General features: G+C 35.9%; 1 protein-coding gene across 1 annotated transcript; it reads left to right on the forward strand.

The window, feature by feature from the left end:
* The first annotated feature begins 8,494 nt into the window (after positions 1 to 8,494).
* LOC128023478 (5-hydroxytryptamine receptor 5A-like) lies at positions 8,495 to 11,062 on the forward strand. Its single transcript, XM_052610663.1, has 2 exons — positions 8,495 to 9,275; positions 10,578 to 11,062. The coding sequence occupies exons 1-2, from the start codon at positions 8,577 to 8,579 to the stop codon at positions 10,911 to 10,913; spliced, it is 1,035 nt and encodes a 344-aa protein (XP_052466623.1). The 5' UTR covers positions 8,495 to 8,576; the 3' UTR covers positions 10,914 to 11,062.
* The last annotated feature ends 3,238 nt before the right edge of the window (positions 11,063 to 14,300 follow it).

Consider the following 14,300-nt stretch of genomic DNA (forward strand, 5'->3'; position numbering starts at 1 on the left):
CAACCTAGTGAGACTTAAAGCTACATACAATTATGTACATGAAAATTTAAAATAAATAAATAAACATAAATAAATAAACTCTACCTTTCATTTCATTATGCACAGGTTAGCTGCATTGGGACAGGCCAGAGAAGACATCTTCATGGATAAGATATTTATAAGCAGAGGTGGGTAGTAACGAGTTACATTTACTTCGTTACATTTACTTGAGTAATTTTTCGGGGTAACGAATACTTTTCGGAGTATATTTAAAGATGGGTACTTTATACTCTTACTTGAGTAAATTTTTTGGGGAAAATCTGTACTTTTACTTCGTTACTGTGGGCGACGCCCCTCTCGTTACTTTATCTTAATGCAATAAATGCTTCAGTTTATTCCAAACGCGACGTCTACTTTTCTCTGGACAATGAGCGATGCCCATTCGCGAATGATTCATTCTTTTGAGTCAACTCTGTTCAAAGGCTTGATCAAACCAATTGGCAAACGAGTGAATTGGTTCATGAATCAGTTTGATTGAGTCGTTCAGTTCCATGCTGCACGCGCTGAGCTCTGAAGCGGTTCACTCAGACGTTTAAGAATATTAGCAGCGTTGAAAACGGGGCTATGGAACTGCACTGAATTGAAAGCTAATCTGCAAAGGCTATTATTTGCTTGCGATGGAGATCCTTATTAGATGAACGCGTGTGCTGTCTACTGTTTAACAGGTAATAACTTGGGCTACATTCGATTACAGTACACGATACCACTGTGAGTCTGTGACATTAGTTTGTTGTACGTGTGTGGCTTATAACAGGTTGAATGCAGCTTCCAAAAGACAAAGAATAGCCGATTAAGATTTTATTAATTTTAATACAATCACACCAGTGCGAGTACGTTCAGCAAGTCATATCATCAGCTGCTAAATTCAGATCTGTGATCGCTTGCTGGCGCTGAGCCAGAGACAGACGCGTTTTTACAGCGCTGCGCATTATAACCAATCACACACGGTTCTGTTGAGCTTTTGAATGCAATGGCCAATCAGAGGTGTTCCGATGAGTCATCGCTGAAATGCCGGTGCTTCCTTCACTCGCTCACTTACTGAATACCTCTTTCTGCCGAATTCTCTCGTCAGAAACAACAAAGTGCAGATGTGTGTACGAATCTATAATTAAGATATTGATTTCACAGTGTTGACAGTTTCAGTGATTTTAATGGTAGTTTCTGAGAGTGAATGAAATCTAGACTGTCAGTGAAAATTATGTTTAATAATGTAAATGTTATTTGCTCTCTTTCTGAACAATGAAAGATTAGTAGCAATATTTATATCACATTAACTTTCAATGTTAAATTCACATTTAAAATAAAGTCAGTCGTATTAAAAATATGTTATGGCATGATACCTATATTTGTTACTTAAATAAACAGACAGGGTTTTATAATAAATTACATAAATTGGATTAAAGGCTGATGAAATATATACATTTATACACACACACATACATTACATACATTTTTTGTCTATATATCTATATAAAAAAAGGCTCCGTATATATGACCCAAAGTAACTAGTAACTAACTACTTGAGTAGATTTTTTATCCGATACTCTTTTACTCTTACTCAAGTAACTATTCAAGACTAGTACTTTTACTTTTACTTGAGTAAATATTTCTAGAATTACTTTTACTTTTACTTGAGTAAAGTTTTTGGGTACTCTACCCACCTCTGTTTATAAGTAGGGGACATTGTTGGGATTAAAAAAAAAAAATCTAAAGCTATAGTTCTCTAATGTGTAAATAAATAATGTTACAGTAAATCAACATTTGCAAAGAATGGATTTATTTGTCTGTTTTTTTCTGCTCCCTGTTATGTTTCATTAAGTGACCAATAAAAATACAACCAGCTAATAAGGTGTTCGGATTTTGTTTGTTTCTTTATTATAAGTTCATCCGAGACACCAGCCTCAGAAATCCCAGGTTAACAGCAGCTCAGATTAGAGACCATGTCAGTGGCACACGGAGTTCTAGCAGCAGACACATATCTAGAACAGCTGTTAAGAGGAGACCGTGTGAATCAGGCCTTCATGGTAGAATATCTGCTAGGAAACCACTGCTACAGAAAGGCAACAAGCAGAAATGTTGGGAATGTATTCAAAATTGAAGGCATACTAAACCAGCATAGCTACCACAGCATCTTGGAGCGCCATGCTATTCCATCCAGTTTGCCTTTAGTTGGACCATTTAGTTTTCAACAGGACAATGACCCCAAACACACCTCTAGGCTGTGTAAGGGCTATTTGACCAAGAAGGAGAGTGATGGGGTGCTGCGCCAGATGACCTGGCCTCCACAGTCACCGGACCTGAACCCAATCGAGATGGTTTAGGGGTGAGCTGGACCGCAGACAAAAGGCAAAAGGCCAGGGCCAACAAGTGCTAAGCATTTCTGGGAACTCCTTCAAGACTGTTGGAAGACCATTTCAGGTGACTACCTCTTGAAGCTCATCAAGAGAATATCAAGAGTGTGCAAAGCAGTAATCAAAGCAAACGGTGGCTACTTTGAAGAACCTACAATATGACATATTTTCAGTTGTTTTACACTTTATTTATACAATTCCACATGTGTTAATTCATAGATTTGATGCCTTCAGTGTGAATCTACAATTTTCATAGTCCTGAAAATAAAGAAGACCATTTGAATGAGAAGGTATGTCCAAACTTTTGGTCTGTACTATATATTTATATATGCTGGAAAATCCACAAAATTTGCTATAGATCTAATGTCAACAGGTGAGTGTGTGCAAGGGTTATGTGTAGCGGAAGAGCATCATGAAGCTCAATTAGACAAGCATTTATTAGTTGTCCTTACTGATATACAGTAGCTTCTTAGCTCTAGGTCTGTGTGTTTGTTTGCCTTTTCACGTTGAAATAGGCTAGCTGCCTCAGAGAATATAATTTCTCCTGTGCCAAAACTGCAGAAAGTAACAATGATAAAACCGTCTAATTGTAACATGGGAACACCGCTCAGTACAGTTGTCTCTCTCAATGGGATGTGATATGGTAACTCTTAACCCATCCATGTGGTCTGCTGCGCCGAGGTGGAGACTCGAGAAGCTGCAGTAGCGCAGCGCGGTCACTCCTCTCAGAGACACTCACACTGACGGACAGCGTCCGCTCAGGACATTGTTTTCTACCGAATGTGCCGATACTGCCTTCGCTGAAGCAAAAGTGTTCTTACCTAAAGGTAAGTGGGAATGGAAGAAAACCAATAACCAGGTGTGCTGTGGTGAGGTGCCGTGAATTTGTATGCGCGTAACTGTGTGCCATTTAGTTATGCTGTATTCGCTGAAATAATAAAGTAATGTGAATGTCACGTGAAAGCAATAGTCTTCCCAATTCATTAGTGCGTTAAGTTAATTTTTATTAACAAATTATATTGCGATTTTGCGAATCATAACTAACTTTGCTCACCTTGTGCAACTAATTGTCACCTATAATTTTCTTGTGTGACTGTGTGTGCATGATAACCAGTTTTGCGAATTATCCTACATAAAAAAACTGTTATATGTGAGTCGCGCAATGTGCAGAATTCTCTCTCTCTCTCTCTCTCTCTCTCTCTCTCTCTCTCTATCTATCTCTCTCTGATACGCATACACATACATCGTTTCTGCATATGTTAATTGTAGGGCAGCTTGACAAGTGACAGCTGATGCTTAGCATATCAATGCACAATAAGCTGCCTTCACAGACCAGTTCAGTAGACACTTTTGTAGCCTACATTTTGATGTAGCTACTTTGAAGGTGTATTTTAAGTGTAGAGACGCATTCATGTTGCAAATTAGTATTTTTTCAATGAACAGCACTTTTGAGAAAAATCATTAAAATATAGAATCGCAGATAAAGCTGTTTTATTCTGCACGTCAACTCCACGTTTCGCTGCCATATTAAGGTCACATGAACAGCCTCATCTTGCAATTGAGTTAATAATATCCTGATAACAACAACAATATTATTTTCTTTGTCTCATGGCTGATGCTTTAGCTAATGGGTCATTCTAATGGGAAAATGTGTCCCAACTGACCTGAGGTCACCTCTATGGATCAGCACGAGCGCAGTACAGCAGACAGTTCAGACAGAATGAGTACGAGTGTAGATATAAAATGTCCAAACAACAACCAGTCACCGCTGGAGTGATTAAACAAACTGTGACGACCAGCAGCTTCCATGTCACAGATCAAGGAAATATTCCTCTATCCAACGCACAGTGACTCTGGGGAAGAGAACTCACGGAAGTCTGATCACACTACAGTGCATCAGCCAGACCACTTACCAATATGAACCTCCAACAATGCACAAGAAATCACTGGCATTGAATCCAGGAATGTATTATATAGATGTATATTGCATGAAGCAAAAACAAGCATCATGCTTTAACAGCAATAGGTGTCATTATAAAGTCCAAAAACACTGGTAACGGCACAAATTAAAAACCCACTGAGGGAGAACTAATAAAGTGCTGTATGTTTGGCATTTTATATATGCATACAACACAAAACATTTTAGGTTTTCTGCGTGGTTTACAAGCACTTGCCTGAAACAGTTTGAAGGAGCCCTGTGTTACTGAGCAGGTCTGAAATGAACCCTTGTCACCTTATGTTTGAAGGGATCCACTGCGAAGAATAAGAAGAAGAGACAGTGTGATTAGGATGAGCCCTCCGACGTGGCACGGTTTAAACTGTCATTTAAATAATGTTTCAAAGATGAGAACATTAGCTACGTGAGCGCAGATTATACAGTCTGTTGAATATCTCATATTCGATTAAAGGAAATTAAGTGGTTTAGTATGTGGTTTACTTCCCACACATGCATTTCATTTCTAAAATACTGTCTAAAAGAACAGATTGACACTTGGAGCTGATGTTTGATTTAGATCATTGATCATTGATATTGAAAATCATTTATTAGTTTATTGTTTATGCGCATTCAAGCTGAAGGTGTTCTGAATATTTTAATGTTTTACATACATCAAGCATATATCATCCACTACTTGTTTTTCCCTGAAAACCTCATGCCCTTAAGGCGTGGGCCTAAGACAAAAGGGCTATTTTGGTCAGCAATCTTTCCATATTTCACCTTTTCGATTTGACATGTTTATTGTTTCTGCTCATGGATTTCCCAAAGCCATACATGCATGCATGCTTAATCAGTTCGACCAGTTTTTTACACAGACATTTTTGAAAAGCGAAATCTTGAGGAGATTCCAGTGGCAGATTCATTATGGAGTCACAAAGCATGATGAACTTTTGTGTCATAAAGGAATACATACTCTAAAATATTGATGTATAAGCACCTGTAGTAAAATTTGGATTTGAGCTTTTCACTCACATTAAATATGAATAAATTATCAAAGATTTAATTAGATTTTGCTCCCAGCAAGATGCATATCACAAGGCAAACACTTTGATCATTAAAATAGAGCAGTTGAAGTAAGGATCAATTACCACTCCACAATCCAATTTGTGAAGGACAAGTGTTACAAGCAGTGCTATATTTCACATCTACTTATAAGCCCAAACTGGTACAGTAATAGTATGATTCTGAAGATTCAGACTAAAGACGTATGGAGTATAACACACATTTCTTATAGTTTACTAACCCTTGTGGATTGTTCAAATTCACTACCCTTTCGATGTATTCGATGTAAAATGTATCAGATTCATTTTTTTTTTTCGATGTAAAATGTATCAGATTCATTTTTTTTTGCATTAATCTTTTAATCAACTTCAGTCCTGATCAAAACTACCAAATGTTTTTAAAAAATCCAAGATTTTAACTTTTTAATTGCCAAGTTCATAAATGATGTCACTGATTTGGGGGAAAAAACACACAAAATGAATTATTTTCAATATAAAAGTAATTGTGGCTGGATTTTAATTTTTTTTTACTTTTTATAACAGTCTTGGGCATGTCAAAGATTAGTAGCAACATTGGCTTTGATGCATTTTTAGTTTTTGTGCAGCATTAGATTAAATATTTTTGTCCCTAATTGGTTGTTGGTGGCTGTTTTTGCCCTATTGACTTCCATTATAATGAAATTTTTTGATTGCAAAGCCATGACACCATGTAATCATGCATTCTTGATTGTTTGTGGTTTTCCCTTTTGGGAAGAGGTAAAATTTGTTATTTTTACAGTTGATCACTAGGTGGGACCATTAACCCTTTAGATAGGCCTGTGCAAAAAAAGGCTTAGTTTTTAGCTTGTATATGGAGTTATATGGAGTATAACAGGAAATTATAGTTTTTGTGTGTGTGTAAGATTCTTGTTTGTTGGTGGTTTTCCCTGTTGGGAAGAGGTAACATTTGTTATTTTTACAGTTGATCACTAGGTGGGACCATTAACCCTTTAGATAGGCCTGTGCAAAAAAAAAAAACTTAGTTTCTGACTTGTATATGAAGCTATATGGAGTATAACAGCATATTGTATTGTGTGTGTATGTGTGTGTGTGAGAAAGAGAGAGACAGAGTGTGTGAGAGAGACCTTTGCGCACTTACCTTGATGTATTTCAGAAAATCTAAATGTACACCTCAGCTCTCAGAACTACATGGAGTAAACAAAAGTGTATTTATGCACCTGCTGCCTTTTAATGGTGGTGAAAGTATTCGGTTGTTAAGTGATGACGTAAGAAGCGCTGTTTCCGGGTCCAGGCCTCAGCTCGCTTCACTTGAGAATATGACCTCAGCAGCCGTTTATGAGCATTGTTTATTAATTATTTAAGCTAAACACTTTCAAACTTACGATATACACTACAGTCTCCGTGCTCACAGCGTCCCAAACACAAATAATTTTTATGTATTTTTTTAATATTTATATTTTCATTGTCTGGCTATCTGGGACTTCGGTATGGAGTTAAAGGTTAAGATTGTAACTTTTTCGCTAGTATTCTATCACATTGTGAGTTTATATTAGCACCTTTTGTTGTTTTATCGTGGTAACTGATAGAGCGTTTGGACACGGAAGCGCTGCTACGTGACGTCAGACTTAACAAGCGAATAGACTAAACAAAAGCAAAGTACATTGATTTAAACACTTGCATGTCATCATGCTGGTCATTCAATGGTGAGAAGAGCAGCAAGCAAAACAAGAAAGGGCTTGACTTGTACCAAAGTTTTAGAAATGATTATGTAGCTTGATCCCTCCAGCGAGCTGCAGCTTATTTGAAGTTGGTATTGCATTTTGGATCATAATACATTATGATCATAAATTTGATGCAAAGTAGATTTTTCTACAGGATTTTAAATTTTTAAACTGGCTTTACCATCAAGAAAAGACGAGCATTTGACATATAGTCCATCTGTACTTTTCACCATCAAAAGGCAGCAGGTGTATTAACACTTCTTTTTTTATTGTTTACTCTATGTAGTTCTGAGAGCATGAGTTGCATATTTTGATTTTTTCAGGTACTGTACATCAAGGTAAGTGCACAAAATTCTCTCTCACACCCTCTCTTTCTCTCTTTCTCTCTCTCTCTCTCTCTCTCTCTCTCATACACACACACACACACACACACACACTATAATTTGCTATTATACACCATATAACTCGATATACAAGCCAGAAACTAAGCCTTTTTTTTTTGCACAGGCCTATCTAAAGGGTAAATGGTCCCACATAGTGATCAACTGTAAAAAATAATTTTTTTACCTCATCCCAAAAGGGAAAACCACAAACAATCAAGAATGCATGATTATATGGTGTCAATGTCGTTATAATGGAAGTCAATGGGGCAAAAACAGCCACCAACAACAAATGAGGGAGAAAAAATTTAAATCTAATGCTGCACAAAAACTAACAATGCATCAAAGCCAATATTGTTACTAATCTTTGACATGCCCAAGACTGTGAAAAAAGGTAAAAAAATATCCAGTCCACAATCACTTTTTATATTGAAAATATGTAATTTTGTGTGTGTTTTTTCCCAAATCAGTAACATAATTTATGAACTTGGTAATTAAAGAGCTAAAATCTTGGAATTTTTTCCCAAAATATGGGTCAAAATAAGATTTGTCACCAAAAATCATTCCATTAGCTCAAACACAGAGAAAGTTGTGAGAAAATAACAAGTTTTATTATGTTCAAAAATGTTGTGCTTAAAGGTATATGTACACAACAAAGATTGTAGTACAGTTGAAAAACTTTTTTTCTTTGCATTTTTGAAAAGTGTTATGTACAAATGACAACATTGTCAAAACAATCCCAGTGCACACAGATCTGCGAAAATGATTGAAATCTTATTATGCATGCAAAGCCAGTAGTTGGCGATGCTACTTTATAAAGAAACACTACAAGCATGCATATATATATACATTCATAGAATGGACACATAATAAGCATGTGTATGATATCACCGTTTTCACAAATTCATAGTTTCGTAAATGATAAGAGTATCATTTTCAAAAACGTGCACTTTGAAACTTGATTTTAAAAGTTTGCAGCTGAATTTTTAAGAGTTGTTTTCTCACTTTTTACAGCTGTTGCAGTCCATTGAAGATATTTCTTGTTATTTTGTAAGTGGTGTAAAGCGGTCAAAAGAGCACTCAATAACATGGCTGATGGCAGCCAGAACAGCTCCTTTAATCAAAGCTCAGAATATGGAAATGTCTTCAGACCACAGACAGTGTTCAGCGTCTTGACGTTTACCCTGCTGGCCATGCTTGTGGTGGCTACATTTTTCTGGAACATGCTCGTCCTAGTCACAATTCTCAGAGTCAGAACATTCCACCGCGTGCCCCACAATCTGGTGGCCTCCATGGCTATATCTGACGTTATGGTGGCTGCTTTGGTGATGCCTCTCAGTCTGGTCCATGAGCTGAATGGTCGTCGATGGAAGTTGGGCCGAGTTCTCTGCCAAGTCTGGATATCCTTTGACGTCCTGTGCTGTACGGCCAGCATTTGGAACGTGACAGCAATAGCCCTCGACCGTTACTGGTCCATAACACGCCACCTGGAGTACACGCTGAAGACCCGAAAGAAGATCTCCAATGTGATGATTGGCTTGACCTGGCTGCTCTCGTCTGTTATTTCCCTCTCCCCTCTGTTTGGCTGGGGTGAGACGTATTCAGAGGAGGACATGGAGTGCCAGGTGAGCCAGGAGCCGTCTTACACCATCTTTTCCACATTTGGAGCCTTCTATCTGCCTCTTTGTGTTGTGCTGTTTGTCTACTGGAAGATATACAAAGCTGCTAAGTTCCGAATTGGATCAAAGAGGACCAACACCATCACTCCAGTTGCAGAGGTTCAGGAGGTACAGATGATATGTTGCTTTTTTTCAGCAACTTCTTAGGTTGGCATTTTAATACTGTACTGCGCAGAGAGTTTCTTTCCTAAGACTGCTGAATGTAATCTGTTGTTTTACATCAGACTGTAACCTGTAATTATTTTACAGAATGTTAGTATACGGCAATTCAATAGCCATCTGTACTTGCATGTCCAATTTTGTTGCTCTCTTACCTTATACAACATGGTATAATCTCTGAGCATGTGACAGCACTTTAGTGAATAGTATTCCTGACACCTTCCTTAGATAAGTTTTACATTATTTTCCATTCTATTACCATCCTGTTCTACTTCAGTGGGTTCAGGAGGGATTGTCAAAGGTTTGACGCAGGAACATTAATGGTTTAAAAGCTTATTCTTAAATGGCTATTTTCATGGCCATTCCAACACTACAGAAGTTCTATGCATTTTTATGCTATGATATCTTAACCCTAGGAAGAATGACTGGAAAAAAACTACATGCATGTGCAGGGTCGAAATCTCTGTGTTGGATTCAGTGGATTTTGCTTTTTGTTTTCATTTATTTTCATCTATATTCTCAGTGTAATGAAATCATTAAAGAATTTGATTATACATACACCACCATTCAAAATATATTTTTTCAGTATTAAGTAAAATAATTCTTGTATTCAGGTTGCATTAAATTGATCAAGACATTTAACATTTTCTATAAAGATTTCTATTTTAAATAAATACGGCTCTTTTGAGCTTTCCATGCATCCAACAATCCTGAAAAAAAATCACGGTTTCCACAAATAAGCTGTAACTATCTTTCAGTATTGATATTTATAACAATTTCTTGAACACCTAATGAGCATTTTAAACTTATTTTGAGGAATCATCTGACATTCATGGCTTTTGTAAATTCAGCTTTGTCATCACATGAATAAATTAATAGTTAAAATATATTACAATAGAAAACAGTTATTTTACATTTTAAAAATATTTCACAATATCACTGTATTTTTAATTAAATAACTGCAGCCTTAGTGAGAATAAAAGACTTCATTCTAAAACACTAAGCTTAGTGAGCCCAAACCTTTAAATGGTATAAATATACATAGCTGAGGCTCACATATAATTTATGAGGAATATATGGAATATTGCATTAATAAATTATTTAATTGGAAAATATGAATACAATTACACCCTGTAGGGATGTACACTATCTTTATATCTTTATACTGTGGTTTATTTGACCTCAAGCTACTGTATGCTCCTGACTGATCCACTCACAGCAGTAACGCTCAAGACGCATCTGTTCCCTCAGGTGAAAGAAGCCTCTAGACTACAGCCTCAGATGGTGTTCACGGTACGCCATGCCACAGTGACATTCCAGACCGACAGTGAGACGTGGCGAGAGCAGAAAGAGAAGCGAGCAGCTCTGATGGTGGGCATCCTCATTGGAGTGTTTGTCCTGTGCTGGATCCCGTTCTTCCTCACCGAGCTCATCACGCCGCTGTGCTCCTGCCACATTCCACCAATATGGAAGAGTGTCTTCCTCTGGCTGGGTTACTCCAACTCCTTCTTCAACCCGCTCATTTACACAGCCTTCAACAAGAACTATAATAACGCTTTCAGAAATCTCTTCTCCCGACAGCGCTGAGAGATATCAGAAATCTTGGCCTTGCCACGAATACCGGTTTAAGACACCCTTAAGATTGGGAAATCTGTGCTCTTCAAAAAGCACAGATTCACAAAGCATCAGCGATCAAATATTGACGGAAGGATGTCTGGGCTTTTACTGTCAGGCAAAGTCATAACTTGACCCAGTTTTGACCGTGAAGAACACTCAAAATGTCAGACTGTCCCTTGCATTAAATGAATATAAACAATATCTGGCTTTTGGCAGTCAGTTTGTATCAGTTTATATAAGGGATGTGAGATTCATTCAAATATATATATATGAACATCTCATGCCCCATGTAATCACTCGGCCACATCAGTGTCCAGAGCCTAGAGTCTAGAGAAGAACATTTATATTTTACTTTACCTGTTAGTGTTGTCTTAATTATTTAATGTGTGTTATGAAACAAGTTATGACAGCCACTGTGTAAGTGAATATATATTTCAACAACAAATAGAAATTTTATAATTTAAGAATCGCATTATGTGCAATTTACATGTTTGCTCACAAACTTGAAAATAAATAGTTATTCAATTTAAGTTTGGGCTCTGTTGTTAGTTGTAACATTATATTACTGTAAAAGGGCTCCCTATAGTTTAGAGCATAAGCTGAGGTTATTTTCATTATAATTGAATTTTTATTAAAAAAAAAAAAAAGAGCAATTTTATGTTTAGTTTTTGCCCCTGTTGTATCAAAACTATACCGAACCATGACGTCAAAACCGAGGTACATACTGAGCCGTCATGTTTGTGTTAGACCTGTTACACTGTTACCGGTACAGGCTTATATAAGCACACCTCTGTCCAAAAGGTTTTTTTTTTTTTCATGAAAATAACTCTTTTATTTGGAAAGGATGCATATAAAAGTAACAGTTTTTTTTTTTTTACATATTTTTTTTCACATTTTTTAATTTGGAATGAAATATTAAATTCTGATTGGTCAATTGCACCATCCAGCGCCCTGTCCCCTTGTCCAAATACCCACTCATGCATTTTGTTAATGTTGTCTTTTTTTCTCTCTTTTTTTTATTTATTTTTTTACATTTTGTACATTTCTAACCTGGGACCCAGGCATAGACTTTTGTCCTTTGTAGACTTATATTTTAGTGAATTTCTCTGAGACTCTGCATGCCACAGTTTTTGTACAGAGGGCTTTTTGTCAGATGTTTGTCAGATGTTTGGAGGTTTGATCATAAACATTCCATCTCCTTGCTCTTTAAATATGACTGATATTGAAAGAATGATCAAATCTGGCACTCTTAGGAAAATATGATAATGTTTTGCAAGGATTACTTAAATCTGTCTAATTTTCTAATTTTATAGGGTTTAAAATTGGAATACAGGGGATAATTATTATTATTATTTTTTTTTTTTTGCAAGACAAACATCGTGTTAATCATGTATTTTGGAGAGACACAACAATAAATTATACATCAATATTCCTATGAAATATGATATATTCTTATAAAAATGTTGCCAGGTTATTGCTCCCATTATAACACTTCTTTTTTTCATTATGGTTTGCCCCAGTAACACATTCATATGCAAATTATATGTGATGTACTGTATAGACAGATTGTATAGAATAGGAATACAATTTATGTACATTTTATACATATATTGCATTAATTACATAGTAAATTAAACCATTCTGCTATATCTTTCATTACATAGTTAAGAATCATCTTTTTACAAAATTTGGCTAAAAATAGCCTGAAACCTAAAAACTGCTTGGTGTCATATAAATCAATGAAATAAATCATTGTTTTTTGCCTTTTCATGTCTATGTATTTATTTATTAATAACTTGGTCATGGGGTCATGGCATCCTCTACAAAGGACACAGAATATATATACATATATATATATATATTTAAAATGCTCCAAACAAGACATAAATAATAATAATAATAATAATAATAATAATAATAATAATAATAATAATAATAATTTAAAAGAAAATCCCAAAACCTTTATTTTTGGGTCTCAGAAGGTATTGTCTATTTCAAAAATGTTTCAAATAAATGCTGTTCTTTTGAACTGTCCAGACATCAAAGAATCCTAAAAAAAAAGTGTACGTTTCTGAACGATCATGTGACACTTTATACTGGAGCAATGCACAGCGACCCCAAATTTTATATATATATATATATATATATATATATATATATATATATATATATATATATAAATGTATGAAGAAATACGTATAGAATATAAGAAGGTTAAAGGAAAAGAAGGTTTAAATGTTAAATATTTTCATATGTCAATGTCAAATATACACTCAACATAACAACAACATATCATAAGAATTTAGGGGCAGCATAGTGTCACATAGTCTGAGGCTGAGACTAGGGGCAGCGTAACTTAAGACTTTTGAGATTTGAGTATAGTGTCTTTCTTTATTTACAGTTACATACAGGAAAGTTATATGGGATATTGTCTCCTAGCAGAGAAACCCCAGTTAACATGCAGTAGTAGTAGCTTTTTGGTAACGATGACTTAGGCTTTCTCACAAAGCTCTGTTTTAGGATTTGTACACATTTTTATTTACAAAAGTTTTGTGTAGGCTGCCTTTTTACACACATTAACCTTGTTCTTCAGTGTGGATTGGTCAGTTGTTTCTGCAATGCTCAGACTCCAATGACACAAATGGTTTGTGTTGTCATTGTTCGTTAACCTGAAAAGATACAGCTTGTTTAAAAAAAAAGTTCAATCTAATGTCGCTCTTTTGAGTAGAGTGAACATGGGAATGATGTAATCAAAGCTCCACTGATGATCTATAAACTGTCATTTATTTACATAAGAATTTGATTCTCATAGTGGCAGATTTTAAAGAACATGCTGATGACCAAGCCAGAACTTTTCCATCTGTCTAATTTACACTTTGACTGAAGTCATCTCTGCTTCTGGAAATGTACATGATAGATCAACAGCACTTATTTCCGCTATAATATCAGTGGAATTTACACTGGCCTACTTGACTTCTTTAAAGTGCCTAGACTTCCATCTGCGTATGACACTTGTGAAGTGTTTGTCATTTGGAGAGGAAATAGCGATATCAATAGAAGCGATCTTCAAGAAATACTGAAGAACAGATGAAGAGCTTTAGATTTATTGCTTAGGCCTTAAAAAAAATAATTCAGCTGTTGAAAGGATTCAGCTCTATTCAAAATCTGATACTGTGCTCTTATTCACTTTCATTGAAGATGCTTTAGACTTAAAGCTGTGTGGATTCATATTAAGATGTCTGTCTGTGTGAATCCACTTTATTTAGCTGTTTCTATCACGCTGCACTTAAACACGTTTTAAAAGCCATGAACACACAGACAAGAGATTGACAGAGCAAAGGATCAGCTGGCTGCAAA

This window comes from Carassius gibelio, chromosome A2, assembly GCF_023724105.1.
Source record: "Carassius gibelio isolate Cgi1373 ecotype wild population from Czech Republic chromosome A2, carGib1.2-hapl.c, whole genome shotgun sequence".
Taxonomy (NCBI): domain Eukaryota; kingdom Metazoa; phylum Chordata; class Actinopteri; order Cypriniformes; family Cyprinidae; genus Carassius; species Carassius gibelio.

What these genes read in the sequence shown, in the direction of transcription:
- LOC128023478 (XM_052610663.1), top strand. Translation starts at nt 8,577, where the DNA reads ATGGCTGATGGCAGCCAGAACAGCTCCTTTAATCAAAGCTCAGAATAT. An exon ending in CAGTTGCAGAGGTTCAGGAG is followed by an intron (nt 9,276 to 10,577) that starts GTACAGATGATA and finishes CTGTTCCCTCAG; the next exon opens with GTGAAAGAAGCCTCTAGACT.